We start from the raw sequence: 18,766 nt of genomic DNA, 5'->3' as shown, positions 1-18,766 counted from the left end.
ACTACCCCTAATTCTGAGAGACGTTTTGCTCTTGCTAAAGCTCAGGCCTTGACTTCCTCCTTGATTTTTGTCACCGCCGTTATTGTGGAGAGCTTTTTATGTTGGAAGGCTCTTTGGCTCATTTTCTTTTACAAATCCCAAGCTGTGAGGAGGATGAGTTTAAGCAGATTCTTTGTTTGGTATATCTTAGAGCAAATTTAATAGTACAGCTGACTGATGGCTCTAAAAATAACACATCAGTATAATAGAGATAGTGCTAAAAATTACTCCCTCCATTCCAAATTGATCTACATATAATTTTTTTGAGATTATTCCTAAATGATCTACATATTTGTGTTCATTTATTAAGTCTATTCGTTATTTGTGTATTGGAGTAAATGGACATTGATGCATGTATGCACATAAGTATTTATAACCCACATGCAATATCTTGATTTGCTATTGGCTAGGAAATAGTGGGATGGTGCATGCATCGAGTTTGTTGCTAGAGTAAATATAGTATGAGAGAGTTATTAGCTTTTCTTGGTCTTGGTGTACCTATGAAATATGTAGATCAATTTGGAATGGAGGGAGTAGTGTATGCAATAAGCTTACACAGTTTCCAACAACTCTTTTCTTTTCAGTTAGCGATTGAAAAGCTAGCCATCGCTCCGTCCTGCCGTTCGTGTGGACCCCATAACCACTACGTGGGCCAGGAGGAGGAGACCTGTGCCGCTTTGCTCGTCTTGGAGCTGCAGTCGGCGATTAAATAGTTGCCGGCTCACACCCTCTGTCCTCTTCAGCTCATCCGTAAATCCAACATGGCACTATTACCGCCGGCTTAAATAGCCTATTGTACCTGCTCTTAGGGAAACTTCAGTCTTCAGGCCTAATCTTTCAGTGGTCAGACGCAGAAGCAGTCCACTTGTTTGTCCTCTCAAAACAAGCATAATATTACTAGTATACATTATAATCAGAACCTGTGGCTGATTGAGCAGGATTTGACACTACAGTTCGAACTGTATACTGCTCTATTGAGTGATGGACTGCTCACTCCTAGCTGGCTAGCAAGTAGAGAAGCTGCATTGTCATAGCAAACCGCGTCGTTGCGTTTATATGTTATATATATATGGGGGCAAAGCCTTGGACGTGAAAACCACAGCCGAGTGCTACCAGCTTCAGATTTCAGAGAACGATTGATCAAGTATAGTAGAGCGAGCTCGATCTGCGGCCATGGGAGCAGCTCGTCGGCTTCGCTTCGGGCTACGAGCGGCGGCGGCGGCCATGGCGCTCCTACTACTGCTGCTGCCGTCGTCGCTTTCGCTCGCGCTCTCGCCGCCGCCGCCTCCGCCGCCCTTCTTCCCACCGCAGTGGGCGCCGCCGGTGCCCGGCGGCGGTGGCCCTTTCGCTGGTGAGGACGCACGCCGGTGGAACATTTCCTCTGATTTGCACTCTGGTTTCAGACGAAGTAATTGGTTTTTAACATTACTAATGGAAGTTTAAAATGGTATATTAGATTATTTTATTGTCTTTCATTTATATTTTACTATAGAAATATGGGAGTTACTTATGAAAGTAGTAGCATTTACGTGACAAGTATAAACTTGAAATAAAAGGTAAAATAGTGTATAGACGTTCTGAAACTACTTGCAATGCATTTCGGATAAGAGGAAATAGTCATATATGAACATATGCTACCTATTGGGTAAAGGAAAAATATAATATATTAATTCTCAAAACACAAACATGTTTAAAAGTTTACTGCATAAATTTATTTAAAGTGGTTGATTTTGTAGAAGCTGGAGGTGGATATGGAAGCGGAGGTGGCGGACCTGGGGGGATTCACGAGCCTCCAATCTCTTTCGTGTACAACAACCCGTACATATCTACAGGCAAGTGCATTTCACTTGAAACTTTAGATACTCATAGAAAAAATAGTTTATCCATCAAGAAAATATATCAGAGTTTTCTGTAAAATATGAGACAATTATTTTTGAAAGTAGTAGCATTTTGGAAAGATAACAAACATGGAATGGAAATAGAAAAGGTGTATAAAAGCTGTAAAACTACTTAACTGTACTGCATATTAGAACCAGAGGAAATATCTATATATAACATCGGCTAGCTATTATATAGTTAAGGAAAAATATAACATATTCTAATACGTGAAATTCAACTTGGTTTAAAATTCATATAATTGCTTTGTAGAACATGGAGTTGGATATGGTAGTGGTCCCGACGGGTCTCACAATCCTACAGTCTCGTCCGTGCATGGCAACCAATACATGCCGACAGGTAAGTGTATTCCACCAGAAAATGTAGTTACATGTAGAAAAAAGAAGAGCCTTTTAACCATCTTTCTTTTCAAGTACAACCCTTTAACCATCTTGGGTGCACAAGATATATATAATCCTATATACATATAACTAATATTCCCTCCATTCCAAAATATAAGACACAACCACCCTTAATCCAAAAACTAAGAAATAATTATTATCATATTGTAGTTTGGATCATCCTAATAAATACTAATGCATGCATCCAATAGGATTAGATAACATGGGAGTAGAGGATTTAAAAAGTAATAATTTAATGGAGAAGATGTCATAGTTAATGGTATGCTTGCATGTATGCCTTATATTATGGAACATATAAGAAAACTTATATTATGGAATGGAGGGAGTAAGATGTATCGAACTTATTTGTCTAAATATTAATTATAGAACTTTTCCTATGTTATAAATAGTACCATGTCTTGATACTATTTTTAAAGTTGACAATTAAGAAACCTCGAAAAAACATGGTAGGAAAATCGTCCGTTTGTACCCACAAAAGTATCTGTAAATATTCCTTCACTCCCCACCCCCCACCCCCCCCCCCTAAATTTATAGCAGCATTATTATAAACTGAATTGCTTTTGCTTCCATAGGTCGACACGGAATGTATCGTTGGCCAGGCCGCAGGACATAGCAAGCCAAGCTAAGTAGGACATAGATCACGTCTATTTTAAATTCTTCTAAAACTTGTTACTGTGTGTCCGTGGGCAAAGACTGGAGATATAATTCATTTTCATTATTAAAAAAATATAGCACATAGCTAGAAATTCATGCCCAAAAGTTTGTATTCAAATCGATGTAAATTTGCTCCAAACGTATCTGAAACTGTTGAACAAAGATGAACTATTTCCTCATACGTATAAAAATATTTGAAACTAGGAAAGACCGATATGTGGTGGTTCAGCTGGTTCAAATCATGCTGCTCATAAATATCACACGACGAAAATGCCTTCAATAAAATTGTAACTATATTAAGAGTGTTTCTTATAGGATGTGTTAAAGCGCACATTCATGCGTATATGCGCATGTGTATGACTTCCTTAAATGAAAAAAAAATATAATTTAAATAAACGAAATGAAAAAAAATGTTTGGAATTTACATGAGATTTTTTTGAGAGGAAAAAAAAACTTGCTACTCTCTCCGTCCCAAAATATAAGCATTTTTAGATCTTGGCACAGTCTTCACGATGTTACTTTTTTTTTGCGGGGATTCAAGATGTTACTTTAACCAACAATATACTCCCTCCGTACCATTAACTTTTTAGCATATGTTTGACCGTTCGTTTTATTTAAAAACTTTTGTGAAATATGTAAAACTATATGTATACATATAAGTATATTTAACAATGAATCAAATGATAGAAAAATATTAATAATTACTTAATTTTTTTAATAAGACGAACGGGTAAACATATTTAAAAAGTCAACGGTGTTAAATATTTAGAAACGAAGAGTATATAAAAGTAAAATATTTTAAATAAAAAGAGTTGCATATTAAGATAATTTGTTTAATGATAAAACCAGCAACATCAAATTTACATGATTAATCATTTTTATTTTTTTTGCTATTAGTTGTCAAAGTAAAAAAAATTAATTTAACATTATGTTAAAAATACTTATATATTAGGAGGAGGGAGTAATAAAAAGTTATTAAGAGAGAGAATGGAATAGATCTATGAGGACGGCCTGCGCAGCATCAACAATTTGTCACCCTCCCTCTCTCTCTTTCTCCAACCCTTCGACGGCGTCGAGCCTGTCGCGCCGCCGCGGAGCGGCGGAGGAAGACGAGACGATGGGCGGCGCAGGCGCGGCGGAAGATGGCAGGTTTGCCAGGCCGGCGCCGTCGTCTCCGAGGTCAGCGTGCTACTGCTTTTCTGACTTTTTTGCGTATGCCTGTGTGCTCGATTTCGTGTATGGACTTCGAACGCGCGTGGCGTGTTTGTGGAAATGCCTCTGAAAGTAGTAGCGCGCAGCACGCATTAACGCACTTGGGCAGGCGCAGCTGTGTGCCCGTTTTGCTCTATGCGCGTTATTATGCCGTTGTATGATGTGAGTTGTGCCGCTGACTAACTACCGTGGAATTGTAACCATATCTTGGGTGTGTCGACAGCCTGCTAACATTGCATTTGGTGCTGTCCTAATTCCAAAACACATAATAGATTCATGAGGTTATTTATATACAGTGGCGAACACAGAACCGTTTTTTTTTTTTTTTGCGGGGAAACACAGAACAAAATTTTTGGAGGTGTTAGTTAAAAAGACCAATACGAGATTATCATTAAAGTAAATAGTACCATTGTGTTATGAACACTATCGAAGCTTTTGTTGTTGATTTATACTGTCATGAGCTAAGCTAAGAAAAGTTAGCAAAAATGGATGTTAATGGCCAATACTAGCATCAATGGCTGTGTTGACATGTGTCTGCTTGCCTGCCATTAACGAGTGGCTGCAGCCTATACGCAATATCGCACCATGAGACCATGAGATTGGCTTGTATTAGTGTGGACTTGGTTGCTGAATAATGTATGGTTTCCAGGGGGCGTGCCGACAGTAGAGGGTGCCCAAGCCCTCTTTGCCCCCTGCTGCGTCCACCCCTGTTTATATATAGACTTAGTTATGGTAATAGAAGTAGCCTTACACAGTAGTTGCAAAGCAACATAGCTTTGCGCACCACAGGGGAGTGGGCACTCTACCAATTTGGAAAAATAAGAAAGAGAGGGCATACTAGCTAGGTTTATTCACACTACTTTTCCTCCACTGGAGAGCTCAAGGAATGCTTGCTTGATGGAGTGTAGTTCAGTGGAAACTTGTGCCATCCCTAACCGGTCTTTTGGTGATGCCATGGAGCACATGAGGGCCACCTTAACCAATGGGAGGAGACAACTTTGCATCAGTTCGGAGTTTCCACCATCCAAATCATTGTGTAGCATGTTGGGGTCTAAAATCTCAGTTACTCTGTGGGGAAATGCAGCATCCACGCGATCGTGGAGGCTCAAACCATCATTGAATTTTTCATCAGTTGGACGCTTTCCAGTTAATATCTCTAACAACAGCACTCCATAGCTGTAGACATCACCCTTTGTTGATATTTGCCCACCCATTCCATACTCTGCATTTTCATTTGAAAACATAAGAAAGGTGAATGGCAGAAAACTACAATCCATGTAACATTGGATAAGTTAATAAGATGGCTGAAGCATACAGGTCAATAAATCAGTATAAGTTTCCAATTTCTCTCACCTGGTGCAATATATCCAATGGATCTTTTTAAGTCAGCCAAACTTGTAGAGTTACCAGGCGCTGCTGTTGAATTAGCACACATAAATCTTGCCAACCCAAAGTCACTGACATATGCAATCATTTCAAGATCCAAAAGAACATTGCTTGGTTTGATGTCACAATGTATTACTGGGGATACACACTGGTTGTGAAGATAATCTAAAGCGTATGCAATGTCCAAGGCTAAGCTAATCCTTTCACCCAAAGTTAGGAATCTCTTTTTACCATGCCCATGGTCCTCTGGATGTAGCCACATTTCTAGACTTCCATTTGGCATATACTGAAAGACAAGTGCTTTAAAATCATAGCCATTTGGATCAATCGTAGAGCATAAAGTAATGATTTTGACAAGATTTCGATGGCGAATATATCTTAATGCCTCACACTCCGCATTGAAGCTTGTGGGTGCTCCGTACTTGTTAAGATCGGAAACCTTAATAGCAACTGGATTGGTCTCAAACGGCAACATGCCATTGTAAACAGCCCCAAAGGATCCCAAACCAACCAAATTTGTGGGAGAGAACCCATCTGTTGCTTTGGCGATATCTTCATATGATATCTTCCTCATGTTCACACTGGATTGCTGCAAACATGGTTTTTGTTTTCTTCTTTCGATAAGAACAGCCATTAAGCATAACAATGAAATTACAACAGACACTGCGATTGGAATTACTATTTTCAAAATAGTAGACTTGTGTTTACTTTGTGATCCTGATTCAGGGCAAAGGGGCAGGCTATACCCTGGATCATTCGCACACAGTCTGTAGTTTCCGGCCAAGATAACCCTGCTAGCATTACCAAAGACACCATTTGATGGTATTGGCCCTTCAAAATCATTGAATGAAAGGTTGAGTTTCTGCAAAGAACTTAAGAGAGTGAGGAACTCTGGAACTTTTCCTGACAAGCTGTTACAAGAGAGATCCAGCTCCTTGATGCTTTTTAAGTTCATGAAAGATCGTGGAATGCTTCCAGTAAGAAGGTTCCCTTCCATGTGAAGGTATTCCAAAAGCACACACTTCCCTAGAGTTGACGGTATTTCGCCAGTCAAGCGATTGTTTGAAATACTGATGCTTCCAAGATTTATGAGGTTGCCAATTTCTAGTGGTATGGGCCCAGTAAACAAATTGTGGGACAAGTCCAAACTTTGTGACAGGGAAGAGATGTTGAAGACCTCACTTGGCAGGCTTCCACCAAATGAATTGTGGGAGAAATCAAGCTTCTCTAATTGTCTCCACTGCCCTAAGTTTGAAGGTATGCTCCCGTTGAAGTTGTTCCCATCTAGATGAAACTCGGTTAGTTGGGCAAGGTTGCCAATAGAATCAGGAATAAGGCCCGAGAGGTTATTTTGTGCCAAGCTTAGAACCAGTAAGTTGCTAAGATTTCCAATGGTTGGTGGGATGCTCCCACTAAACATATTCTCATCCAAATACAGAACACTGAGACTCTTAAGGTTACCAATCTCTGATGGAATTGTCCCAGAAAGTTTGTTTTGCCTGAGCCACAACCAGTTGAGCTGTGAGGGAAGATTACCGACTGAGCTAGGCAAGGTTCCTTGGAGAAAATTGGCATCCAAGGCCAACTTTTTCAGTTGAGTGCAGTTTGCAAGGGATGAGAGGAAGCTCCAGTCCCCTGCTTCAAGCTGGTTGTATCCAAGATCAAGGTCATGCAAGTTTGGCAAGGATCCAAAAGATGGCACTATACCAGTGAGACCAGCAGCAGCAAGATAAACCATTTCTAGCTTGGACATATTGCGAAGAGAAGCTGGGATCGGCCCATTTAACTGTGTTGTTGATAGGATTAAGGCTTCAAGGTTTGGAAGTCTGTTGCCTATATCTGGTGGTAGTTGGCCGATGAGTGAGTTATTGGCCATGCTAAGATATTTCAAAGATGATATGTTGAAAATAGCCTGTGGCACATGACCAGTCAAATTGTTGTATGTGAGAACTAGCCTCTCTAGGGTTGGGATCTTACTTAGGCTCTTAGGGATGCTCCCCACCAAGTTATTTGCTTTTAAAGAAACATGAACCAAGGAAGAAAGGTTGCCCAGTGAGGCTGGTATCCCTCCTGTGAGTTTATTCTGCTCTAAACTAAGGTATTGAATAGGTGCAGCAATTGCTGTAATAGGTGGTATGGAACCAACTAAGTTGTTACGGTCCAGGTAAATGGTTGTCAATGTGGAGCTGTTGAAGAGGGCTGGAGGGATCTCTCCTGTAAGACTATTTTGCGTGAGCCTAAGCACTTGAAGGGATGAGCTATTTACCAAGAACTCTGGGATTCCTCCTGTGAGCTGATTGCCCCCAAGATCAACATATACAAAAGACGGGCTACTGCCCAACAATGGTGGTATGTCACCTCTGAGGGCGTTGTTGGAGAGATCCAAAGTTTTCAGCTCAGGAAGCGTTCCAAATCTGGTGGGTATACTGCCTTCAAGCTTGTTGTTGTATAGTATAACTTGCTGGAGGCGAGTGCATTGGGTTAAGCTTGGTGGTATCTCACCTTCGAAGGAGTTGTTCGATAAGCCGAGTACCTGGAGATTGCTGCATGAGGACAGCTCATCTGGAATACGGCCTTCAAGAGAGTTGATGCTCAAGTTCAGGTAGCTGATTTGTCCCAAGCGTCCGAGCTCACTTGGAATTTTTCCAAGGAATGCGTTTCTTGATAAGTCGAGGCTTGCGATGGAGCTCAGATTGCCGATGCAAGGTGGTATTGAACCACTGAGGCCTTTGGAGCTGACGTTGAGCACCATGACTCGGAGTTGGGTCTGGGTGTTGTTGCATGAAACACCCTGCCAGTTGCAGAAGTTCTGGGAAGTGTTGCTCCATGAGCTTAAGGATCCGTTTGGATCAGAGATTTGAGACTTGAAGCAGAGCAGGGCTTCTCTATCAGTGTCAGTGTCATCGCTGATTGCTAATGGCAGAGAGCATGAGATGATAAAAACAGCCAAGAGTGGAATGAATTTTGGGAATGGAGCAAACAAGCGGATCATCTTGCTGTTCATGCTGTGGCTTTCTCTTGCTTATGGCATTTTAAGTGCAGGCAGGCACACACTTGTCTTATATTCGTATATTCCAATGATTGTGCCTACTGCTTTTTGCCCCAAATGAAAACTGCGTTCTAACTCTGAATCAGCTGCTGCATTGTTTCTTAGCCAGAACCTTTGAGTTGACTTCATTTTCTCAGGTCAATCACATATTATGTGCTTGGTTACTTTATTTTTTTTTAATATTGCTGGGTTACTTTATACTGTCGAGTATTGGTGGAGATGCCTAATGTGATGTCCCCATTATTGACTGAAGGATTACAATACATATAATTATATATGATTTTAGATGGGAGAGTGGTGCCTAACTTGTATTTCAAAGATAGCCGACAGTGAATATCTTATGTGTGTGATCATTTCACATATGATGGTGCCAGTTGAGTTTGGTGGTGAAAAATGACTGCAAAATTTGCATGCTGATAAATGAGTTGGATGGGTAGACGCACAACACTAAAATAAAATCTACCATTGTTGACTAGAATCCTCTTCTTTCAATATGCTTCTTTCTCACGTAACTGACTTTTCGCATGCTATCTAATATCCAGTCCACAAGGTGTATTGGTTCCATGTAATTTCTGAATATGCCCATGCAGTGATCGACCTATGCTATTTGGCTGCTTTTTTTTTTGTTTACTGAATAGCAAGGTAGGGGAAGCTAGAACCATCAGCTAAAGATATGCTCCGGTGCCTTATGTGGTACTCCCTCCGTAAAATTATATGCCTACGTAAAAATATATTTAACAATGAATTAAATGATAGGAAAAAAATTAATAATTACTTAAATTTTTTGAATAAGACGAACGGTCAAACATGTGCTAAAAAGTCAACGGCGTCAAACATTTTGAAACGGAGGGAGTATTTTTCATATGCGAGTGTGACTACAACCTGGTTAGTACGGGTATTTTACTTCTGTTGAGTTGGTCATCAGGCTAATCAGAAATATCAGATGGGACCTGATGGCTTTTGAGGCTGTGAGCTCAGAGTGAAAGATAGCACACAAAATCTTCAACCCGGAGCTCAGAGCTCGGTTTCTGTTGCTGTTGGTGCTGTGGCTTGCTTTCGCTCATGGCATTTTTAGTGCTGACAGGAACACACTTGTCTTAGGCCTCCTCCAACAAGGGTGAGTCAGCTAGCTCATAAATCTCCACATCAGTTTTTGTATGATGTGGAAGAGAGAGAAGATAAGGAGAGAGAGTGCACTATCTCTTCTTCAAGAGCTAAGCTCCTAAACAAAATGTGAGAAGGGTTGTGGAAACCAAAGCATTTTAAACAATGTGCTATGAGACAACCTATTAAAAAGATAGACTTTTTGCTATCTCTTGTATGAGGTGGACAAGCATAAGCTAGTGCACTAGCTCAACCATTGAAGGATGCCTTATACTGCTTCTTGCCCCAATACGAAAGCTGTGTTCTAACTCTGGGAAGGAAAATATGAATTATTGCTGCATTATTTCTTAGTCAGAAATTTTGAGTTGAGTTCATTTTCTCAGGTCGATCATATATTATGTGCTTGACTACTTTTATACCGTCTAATATTTGAGGAAGCGCCTAATGTGATGCCCTCTATGCAGTGCTGAGTGAATTATATGTTGTGCATCTCGCATGTCATGTGTGCAGATGGTAGACATGCGGCCAATTAAACAATAGGCTAACTTGATGTTATAAGTAAAAGTAACCAAAATTAAATATTCATATACTTACTGTAATAAAATGTGTGAAAACAATAAAAAAAGGTGCCATTGCATACGCACTGCCTTGTTTCTTTATTGAGACTTAAGGTTTCTAATAAATGAGAGAAAATTCCAAGCATCATGTTGGGTTTTAGCGAGCACAGCTGGACTTGAGTTCCATGGGTCATGCGTGTTACTACTAACACCCTGTCTCCGGCATCTGCATTAGTTGTAATAAAAAATAGTCATATGTTTCAATCTATTAACATTCTTTGTTGAGTAAATTTCACAAAACTACGTATTTAACTCAGTGTATCACAAAACTACACATTTAACACCAAATTTATCATAAAACTACACATTTAAGATGAAGTGTCACAAAATTACATGTTTAGTAACTAAATTATCATAAAACTACATGTTTAGAACCAATTTAATCACAAAGTAATAATGTTTATAGCTCCACCATAACAATGGTGCTAGGGATTTAAACTCCAAAAGTTGTAGTTTTGTGATAAGTTCAATATTAAATATACATTTTTGTGATACTTAACCTAAAATATGCAGTTTTGTGATAAATTTGGTGCTAAATGTGTAGTTTTATGATACAACTTCTTAAATCTGTAGTTTTGTGATAATTTAGTCAAAATACATGTAGTTTTGTGAAAATTACTTTTCTTTGTTTCATACGTAATAGCGATATGTTTCAATGTGTATCTTCAATATGTTTCACAAAATTTCTAAAATTAACTGCACTACTCTCTCTCTCTCTCTCTCCACCTCATCCATACATGCATGCATGCATGCATTTTAACAAGTTTCAAAAAAAAAATTTCTCCTAAACTAATTATCCGATCTACGATCCGATCACACCGTTGTATTCTTTGTAATTAAATCTTTACAACAAGATATCACATGATTATATTTTGATGAAAGAAAAACATATGTTTCAATCCATTAACATTGGTTGTTTTATATGTAATAGCGATATGTTTCAACGTGTATCTTAATCATGTTTCATAAACTTTTTAAATGTTTCAGTTGCTGATTTTTTTTCACACTAAATAACTTGATGTTTCACTCGTTAGTTAACTGGGACATTTGTCTGACTGATTTTTTTTTTGCATGCTGCATACGCAGGTGGTGTGATGACGCGCGGCATCCAATATTTGGTGGAATATCGGATGTCCGACGCGGAGTCTTCTCCCAATTTAAGGGATCATTGACAGCTGGAAAAAGCCAAACAGTTCACGTTACAGGTAGAGGATACTCAACCACGTTTTTTTTTAGGTACATGGGGGTCAGGGGACTCCCCACCTCAACCACGTTTTACATTATACCATTTGTAACCATCAACTATATTATCGTTCTTCTTCTAACTATCATTTCTTTCTATATACTCCCTCCATTCCTAAGTATTTAAGTATTTGATGCCGTTAACTTTTTTAAATATATTTAACCGTTCGTCTTATTCAAAAAATTTAAGTAATTATTAATTCTTTTCTTATCATTTCATTCATTGTTAAATATACTTTTATGTATACATATAGTTTTACATATTTAACAAAAGTTTTTGAATGAGACTTATGGTCAAACGTGTATAAAAAAGTCAACGATGTCAAATATTTAGAAACGGGGGGAGTAGTTGGTACCCACTATAAGCATTAACTCCTATAAAACAAGCTCCACGTTAAGCCACATCATCAGCGCATTAGAGCCGACGGATCTAGCACATTGGAGCCATTAGATCAATTGCCATGTTGGTTTAACAAGCATATGCATGAATTGTCCAAGGCCTCAAGGGCCATTCATAATCTATATCTATATCTATACTAATATAAAAAGGAGGAGTTTACCCCTTTAATCCTACAGGCTAAATCTCTACCGTCCATCCGTAGATCAAGTATAATCCGTACCGTCCACCAATCTCCACCGCATGATCTCATAATCTCCACGCACAACGACTACGCCTCACCCTCTCCAGGCGTGACTGGGGGCTCCTTCTCCTCGCTCCTCCTCACATGTACTGTTGCCACCGTCTCGCTCCTCCGCTGCCTTCTCTAGAGCCGACTTCTTCCCCAGCCGCCGTCCCCGGAGCCGAGGTCGTCCCCTTCCGCTGCTGCCACGCACTCCACCTACCCACGCCGGAGCCGCCGTCGTCCCCAGCGGCGGCCGCCGCCGAAGCCCACCGCTACCCTCGCCGGAGCCGACTTCTTCAGTCGCCGCTGGCGCCGTGGTGGTTCCTGACGGCGAGGTCTTCCCACCTCCGCCGCACTACACTGCAGCCTCCCCTCGCCGACGCTGTGGTGGTTACCGCCGGCAAAGTCCTTCCCCGCCGCCGCCGCACTCCACTGCCCCTGCTGGCACCGTGGTGGTTCCTGACGGCTAGGTCCTTCCCCGCCGCCGCCGCCGCACTCCACCAGTTGGGTTGATTGCCGATACTCTCTTGCTTCTAGCTACCTCAAATCATGAGAGAGCAGGGAAATAAAGGCATTCGTCCAGCGCTAGCGCCGATAGCCCGCTTGCCTTACCTCCACCGTGTCAATCCCCTCAACGATCCCCTTCGCCCCCATCGTCTCGTCCCGCTGGTGCTCACCTCCTCCTACTCTGCCACACAACTCGGTGCTCTCTCTATTGTCGCATGTTCCCCTCTCGCCTTGCATGGTTAACGCTGAGGAGTACTAATGTTTTGGATGCTATAGATTTTATACCAGAAGTCCAGAACAACATCCATCGGCATGAATATAGTTGTTTCAGGTTGTTGAATTGCTTGTCAATCCCCTTTCGATTTTCCATATGAAATATACTCAGATCTTAGATCCATCCCCTCATGTTGGTTCATGTGTGATTGTCCGTTGCAGAGCATAGCTTCATCAAGCCAAATTTAGGGCCTATTTGGATTGTTACCCTAACAATTTTTTGGTAGTACCAAAATGTAGGCAAGTTTTGGCACTACCAAATCTTTGGTAAGGTAAGATTGCATTGATCATATTTGGTTTGCTACCAATATATAGCTAAAATGTAAAATTGTAGTGAAGAATGTTCTAGATGATACCAAATCTAAATTAGGTATTACCAATGAATAGGCTTCAATCCAAATTAAACACAACTACTATTCAAATTACCAAAATATTGGTAGGGCATGTTTTTGGTAGCAATCCAAATAGGCCCTTAATGTTTGATTGGGACCAAACCAAGACCTTCTCCAAGTTCACTTCCATCTCACCACGTCACTTTTGATCCATATAAGACAAGATATAAAGTTCTACACGTTTTGGATTCGGATTCAGACCTCCTGACAGCATCAACTTCAAACGGACCTAACCGCTGATATAGAAGGAATTTCGGGGCCCATGAGTACTTGTTGGAAAGCTTATGCAGTCTACTTTCAGATGATTTTGGTTCCACATCAAAATTCCTACCGAGCTGCCGGGAATATGCAAAACAAGCCACACACCTCATCCAGTCCGAATCTGATTTTGGTTTTGGGCCTTGTAATTGTGTCATGGGCTTAGGCCAAAGGGGTGTGCGCCCTAGGGCAACCCTAGGACGTTCCTAATCATATTTATTCAGTAGCCTGTTTAGATTAATCTGTCAAGAACAGTTTTGCCGCTATATCGGTTTGTGGAACTCCAAATTTGTGTGCTTAATCATTCATATGCAACTGTGTTGTAATATATCTTGTTCTTGCTTGTGTTCTTCGATTCATATTCAGGGATTAGCCTTCTCGGCAAGGTCAACTGGGTTTCGGCACAGTTGATAACTAGAGGAGACGTGGTGTTGTGATTGTGGGGCTCAGTAGCACGCTCGTTCAGAAGCCGGATCGAGTTGCGTCACGACTCCGCTCAAATCAATTGTTTATCAATACCTATTGATAGATCGGGATCTAACATCCTTATCACCAAGTTCCGCTGGTGATAAATAAAAACCTCGGAGAGAATGATAGCAATGCGCCAAGAGTAATTGTATTTATCCGTGAGATAAATTATAGGGATCCTGGATATACAAATTTATACATATAGACCGATAAAAGTTCTATTTAGATACGATACAAACTTTTGTAAAGATGAAAAAAACATTCATAAATACAAAACTTACCACCCATGTCGTGGTAATATTAACTCCTCAAACTCGATCTCTGTTGTATAAGTCATGTGATACTTCGTTAATTAAATGTACTTAAAAATTCTTACCAAATTTTAGCATGCCAAATTTTGTCTAAGGCCCGGTTTAGTTCCCACATAAAAACTTTTCACGCTGTCATATCAAATGTTTGAACACATGTATGAAGTATTAAATGTTAAGCCTAATTACGTCATGGTTTGACAACGTTGTGCTACAGTAAATATTTACTAATAACGAATTAATTAGATTTAATAAATTCATATCGCAGTTTATAGGCGAAATCTGTAATTTGTTTTATTATTAGACTATATTTAATAATATTTTTAATATATATTCATATGTACCATGTCTCATGTGACACGCATAAAACTTTTTTTCGGCGGACGATGGGCCCAACACAACATCTCGATCTGGTCCGATGAGATAACTGTCCCGTATGGCCGTATATATTGCCCAACAAAAAAAAAAGAAAAGAAAAAAAAATTGCTCCCCGACCTCCCGTGCCGCCCGCTAGGCCGCTACCGAGATCTCGCCCCGCCGTCCCCGAGATCCCGCCCCGCCGTCGAGATCACGCGCCACCGAGGAGAGGAGATTCGGCGGTCCGCCTATCGCGTGAGGACGAGCGAGACTGCATACTCCAGAAGGTGCGTGATTTCTTCCGGATCGAAGATACTCTTTGTCAAAAGGAAAAAAAAAGGGTATATAGAAAAGAAAAATTTTGAGTAGAAGAATATCAACAGAGACGATGATGCGGCGGTTTGTGAATTTGGTGGTGGACACCGCCGGCGGCGGCGGCGACGCGACGGCGTACAAGCTGTACCGCGTCGCTGCATCGGCCCTCTTTTCATGTCCAGCACGTCGGCAAGCAGCCAAAGTACTAGATCCAGATGACGTGGAGGACGCCGCCGGCGGCCTGCCTCCTCCGGCCATCACCTTCCACCCTTCCTCATTGTCCGGCCCTGGAAACGTCGATTTCTTGTACCTCTACGGCAGTGGCGGCGGCAGCGACGGCGACGACAGCCTTCTCGCCCTCGACGTCGACGGCCGTGGTCTGCTCTACAGCGCCGCCTCCGCCGCCGTCCGCTACATGCCCGACCCGTGCAAGCCCAAGATCGAGCCAATCTCCTTCACCGCCGACGATGGCCGCCTCTACGTCATCGAGAGGGTGCCCTTGTCCGGTAACCCCGGCTGCTTCGAGGCTCTCACCTACGGCTTACTCCCCGACGACGACGACTCACTGTCCTCCAGGATGGGCTGGTACTGGCGGTCTCTTCCGCCGCCTCCTTTCGCCAAGGCTGGCTACGACATCACCGCCTCCGCGGTGGTGCAGTTGAACGAATCGAAGGAGCTCTGGGTGACGGCGGCGCACGGAGCCGGGACCTTCTCGTTCGACACGAATTCCAAGGTTGGGGAGTGGAGGGAGCTTGGCGAAAAGGGGATGCCGTTCATGGGGCGCGGCGAGTACGTGGAGGAGCACGGGCAATGGTTTGGGCTCTCCTCCACGCCGAGGCTGGGGCTGTACCTCTGTTCCTGCGATCTCTCCTATCTCTGCTGTTCCTACGATGCGCAGGTGATGGTCAGGTGCTGGTTGGATGGCCTAGACCGGCTGCCGGCGGCGGCGCCGCCCAAGCGATCGTTACTGATGGAGACCTATGCCGTGCACCTCGGCTCCGGTAGGTTCTGCATCGCCAGGTTCATGGAGGAGGAGGAGCAACACAACATCTCACTTCATCCATTCTTCCGCGTCGCCGGCGAAAAAAGCAAGAACGACAGGTTCTTGCTGCTCACCGGCGTTGATGTGGTGGGCAGTGACGACGCCGTCGTCGTGCACAAGTCTATACGCTACGCATTCCAAAACGGTGATTTCGTTCGTGGTTACTCTCGAGTCTTTTAATTTCATCATCCCCTAATTTACTTATTACACCTCTCTAGTCTCCGGTAAAACTAGCTATATTTTGTTTTGTGACGGAGTGAGTATATCATTTATATATATCCCTTTTCCTTTTCATTTCGAGCGAGATTGCAATAATAATAATGGTACTCCATTCGTTTATATTACCAACAGACAAGGAATTCACAGCCTTATTAAGAGGTTGTCCTCTTATTATATATGCTCCTTCTTCATTCTGGAAAATTTAGCTGCAGCTATTTTGACAATTAAGAAAGCAAAATGTTGTAAAATTTGGGCACAATAAAATGATATATCTTCCTTAGCAGTTAGCAGAGCAACAACATCCCAAAGCTGAAATGTTTTTGACCGGAGTGATGCACCTGCAACAGATATTCCAAATAGATTCGCTCTACAAAATTAAACTATTCAACTAGTTCCATCTCATTGCGCGCCTGCGCCTGCCTGATGTGTTGTTCATTGTATCTCAAAAATCATATTTGCAGCAGAGCAGAAAAAAAATCATTTGCAGCATCAGTAATCCATAGTTATTATTAATTGCTCACATCACATCCGGTGGCTCATGGACGCGAGCAAATGGGTAATAACGCAATATATATAGCTGGATGAGATGATCATGGCATGTTGGCGGCGTGATCGTGATCGATGGCGGCGACGGGGAGGTGAGTGGAGGAGGAGGGCGGCGGCTGGTCGTCGTCCTCGTGGCAGCAGAGGCAGAGCATGCCGCGGAGGAGGTTGCACTTGCCGCCCAGGAAGCCGAGCTGCTTGCAGCAGGCGTTGCACTTGCCTCTTATGAAGCCTGATACTGTGCTGCACTTGCTTTGATTTCTGCTGGACTGCAACTGCAATCTAAACAGTTTGTTTCAGTCTCCCAGATGATCAGCTTGCAATTGACCAATCATTCAACCAACCGTGTGTGCTGATTCTGGTCATCAGAATATATACTCATATCATATTTGTGCTGCATTTTGTTTCTAATCCTGAAAGATCAACATTCTGTGATCTCTGCAAGACTGCAACCGCAAATCCAAATGGTTTTGTTTCAGTCTCTCAGATGAACAGCTTGCAATTGACCAACCATTCAACCAACCGTGTAAGCTGATGACCGAATGAAATCCAGTTGTTCAGGACACAGCAAGTTGGGGAAGAAACTTTGCAGAATTGGATAAAGGGGCATTGATACTAGTATACCTTTGCTTGATGCAATCAAAGGGTTGACTCAAATCGGGCTGCACCTAACTCTTGACAGCCAGAGGATGGTGCTGACCAAAGATTTCAATGGGCAGAGATGTGCAGGCCATCAAGGGGGCAGCAGGCAGCTGAGCTGGGGATTAGCTGTGAGACCTTGGCACTTTGTCAATTGACAATTGTCACCGCTTCACTGCACAACTGTATCAGCTGTATGTACTCCTAGTTCAACTAATTTGTCCTGGACCCCATGGATGGTAGTAAGATGATGGGCCTGTTCACTTTGATGTCAAAAAAAACCTTAATAAGGTCAAAATTTTAGCAAATTTTGGTAAATTTTGGCATGATTTCTTATATAGTTACCAAAATTTAGCAGGAAACTAAATGTAGCCACTTTTTTGGTAACTTTACCAAAATTTGGTAAGTTTGAAAATGGCATCAAAGTGAACATGCCCGATACTACTACTACTAGTATTTTGTGACTAATCTTGCAGCAATCCTGAAGCTGTACTACTGTCTGTGAATATTCTAATCCATCATTATATCCTTTCTGGAAAGGAAAAAAGAATGTGTGCGCTTAGCTGCTGCTGCTCTTGTAGGAAATAGAATCTTCTTTACTTATGTTATCCTTATGATCAAAAGTTGACTCCAGTGGCCAAAGGATTTGTGGTATCAGAACACTAGTGCACGTCCACTATATATATATGTCTCAGAGGGCAATTAGTTTCTTGTTTTTGCTTCTTGACAGGATCATATCAGCAACTGTTCATTCAGCATTTAGAATTGGATTTGATACAATTACAGCAGTGCATAGTGAATGTGCAAATCCTTGTTTTCTTCCAGCAGATGATCCTCGTGGTCCTGATCAGTAGAGTGATCTGGATGCAGCTGCCTTGAGCAGAATAGAGAAGAAGAACAACACCGCTTTACATCTGAAGACTGTAATGAGCAATGTTCAGTCTCAGCTATTTATGAGCCCTGGAGCCTTATCATCCATCTTTCCTTCCATCACTTGCTGGGGTAGCATTGACGAAGTCATGTGGTAATAACTCATTCATCAACAAAAGTACTGGTGGCCGTGCTGTTTGACCCTTGCACAGTTGCAAGGTCACACAGATACACTACACCGATGTGCCAGCCAAAAAAGCTGATGCACTCCAAATTGCATTCTGAATTAATTTTTTCTGATGGATCGTCCGGTCCAGATTGTCAAGAAATTGGATGTATATGGCTGGAAGGA

At 41.9% G+C, this 18,766-nt stretch overlaps 3 protein-coding genes across 5 annotated transcripts; 2 read left to right on the top strand and 1 right to left on the bottom strand.

The window, feature by feature from the left end:
* Positions 1-1,137: 1,137 nt before the first annotated feature.
* On the top strand, positions 1,138-8,922 carry LOC9269397 (uncharacterized). Of its 3 annotated transcripts, XR_010739730.1 has the most exons (5): positions 1,138-1,390; positions 1,776-1,871; positions 2,188-2,274; positions 3,943-4,169; positions 6,315-8,922. XR_010739730.1 is itself a non-coding variant. In XM_015769510.3 (4 exons), the coding sequence occupies exons 1-4, from the start codon at positions 1,213-1,215 to the stop codon at positions 3,984-3,986; spliced, it is 405 nt and encodes a 134-aa protein (XP_015624996.2). In that variant the 5' UTR covers positions 1,138-1,212; the 3' UTR covers positions 3,987-4,407. The 3 variants fall into 3 exon arrangements, 2 of the variants coding, with proteins under 2 accessions (XP_015624996.2, XP_015624997.1); XM_015769510.3 differs by lacking the exon at positions 6,315-8,922 and having other exon boundaries at positions 3,943-4,407; XM_015769511.3 differs by lacking the exons at positions 3,943-4,169; positions 6,315-8,922 and adding an exon at positions 2,909-3,171.
* On the bottom strand, positions 4,827-8,592 carry LOC112937978 (probable LRR receptor-like serine/threonine-protein kinase At3g47570). Its single transcript, XM_026023487.2, has 2 exons — positions 5,556-8,592; positions 4,827-5,424 (listed from the first exon to the last, which is right to left on the bottom strand). The coding sequence occupies exons 1-2, from the start codon at positions 8,590-8,592 to the stop codon at positions 5,054-5,056; spliced, it is 3,408 nt and encodes a 1,135-aa protein (XP_025879272.1). The 3' UTR covers positions 4,827-5,053.
* A 5,962-nt stretch (positions 8,923-14,884) lies between the features above and the next one.
* Positions 14,885-16,482, top strand: LOC4328027 (uncharacterized). Its single transcript, XM_015772043.3, has 2 exons — positions 14,885-15,073; positions 15,170-16,482. The coding sequence occupies exon 2, from the start codon at positions 15,175-15,177 to the stop codon at positions 16,321-16,323; it is 1,149 nt and encodes a 382-aa protein (XP_015627529.1). The 5' UTR covers positions 14,885-15,073; positions 15,170-15,174; the 3' UTR covers positions 16,324-16,482.
* The last annotated feature ends 2,284 nt before the right edge of the window (positions 16,483-18,766 follow it).

The sequence above is a fragment of the Oryza sativa genome, chromosome 2 (assembly GCF_034140825.1).
Source record: "Oryza sativa Japonica Group chromosome 2, ASM3414082v1".
Lineage (NCBI taxonomy): Eukaryota > Viridiplantae > Streptophyta > Magnoliopsida > Poales > Poaceae > Oryza > Oryza sativa.
This window is presented reverse-complemented; position numbering and strand designations above follow the sequence as displayed.

Coding starts and splice junctions, on each gene's coding strand:
- LOC9269397 (XM_015769510.3), top strand. CDS start 1,213: ATGGGAGCAGCTCGTCGGCTTCGCTTCGGGCTACGAGCGGCGGCGGCG. Junction 1,391..1,775: donor CGGCGGTGGCCCTTTCGCTG/GTGAGGACGCAC, acceptor TTGATTTTGTAG/AAGCTGGAGGTGGATATGGA. Junction 2,275..3,942: donor CAACCAATACATGCCGACAG/GTAAGTGTATTC, acceptor CTTATATATTAG/GAGGAGGGAGTAATAAAAAG.
- LOC112937978 (XM_026023487.2), bottom strand. CDS start 8,592: ATGAACAGCAAGATGATCCGCTTGTTTGCTCCATTCCCAAAATTCATT. Junction 5,425..5,555: donor CATTGGATATATTGCACCAG/GTGAGAGAAATT, acceptor ATGAAAATGCAG/AGTATGGAATGGGTGGGCAA.
- LOC4328027 (XM_015772043.3), top strand. CDS start 15,175: ATGATGCGGCGGTTTGTGAATTTGGTGGTGGACACCGCCGGCGGCGGC.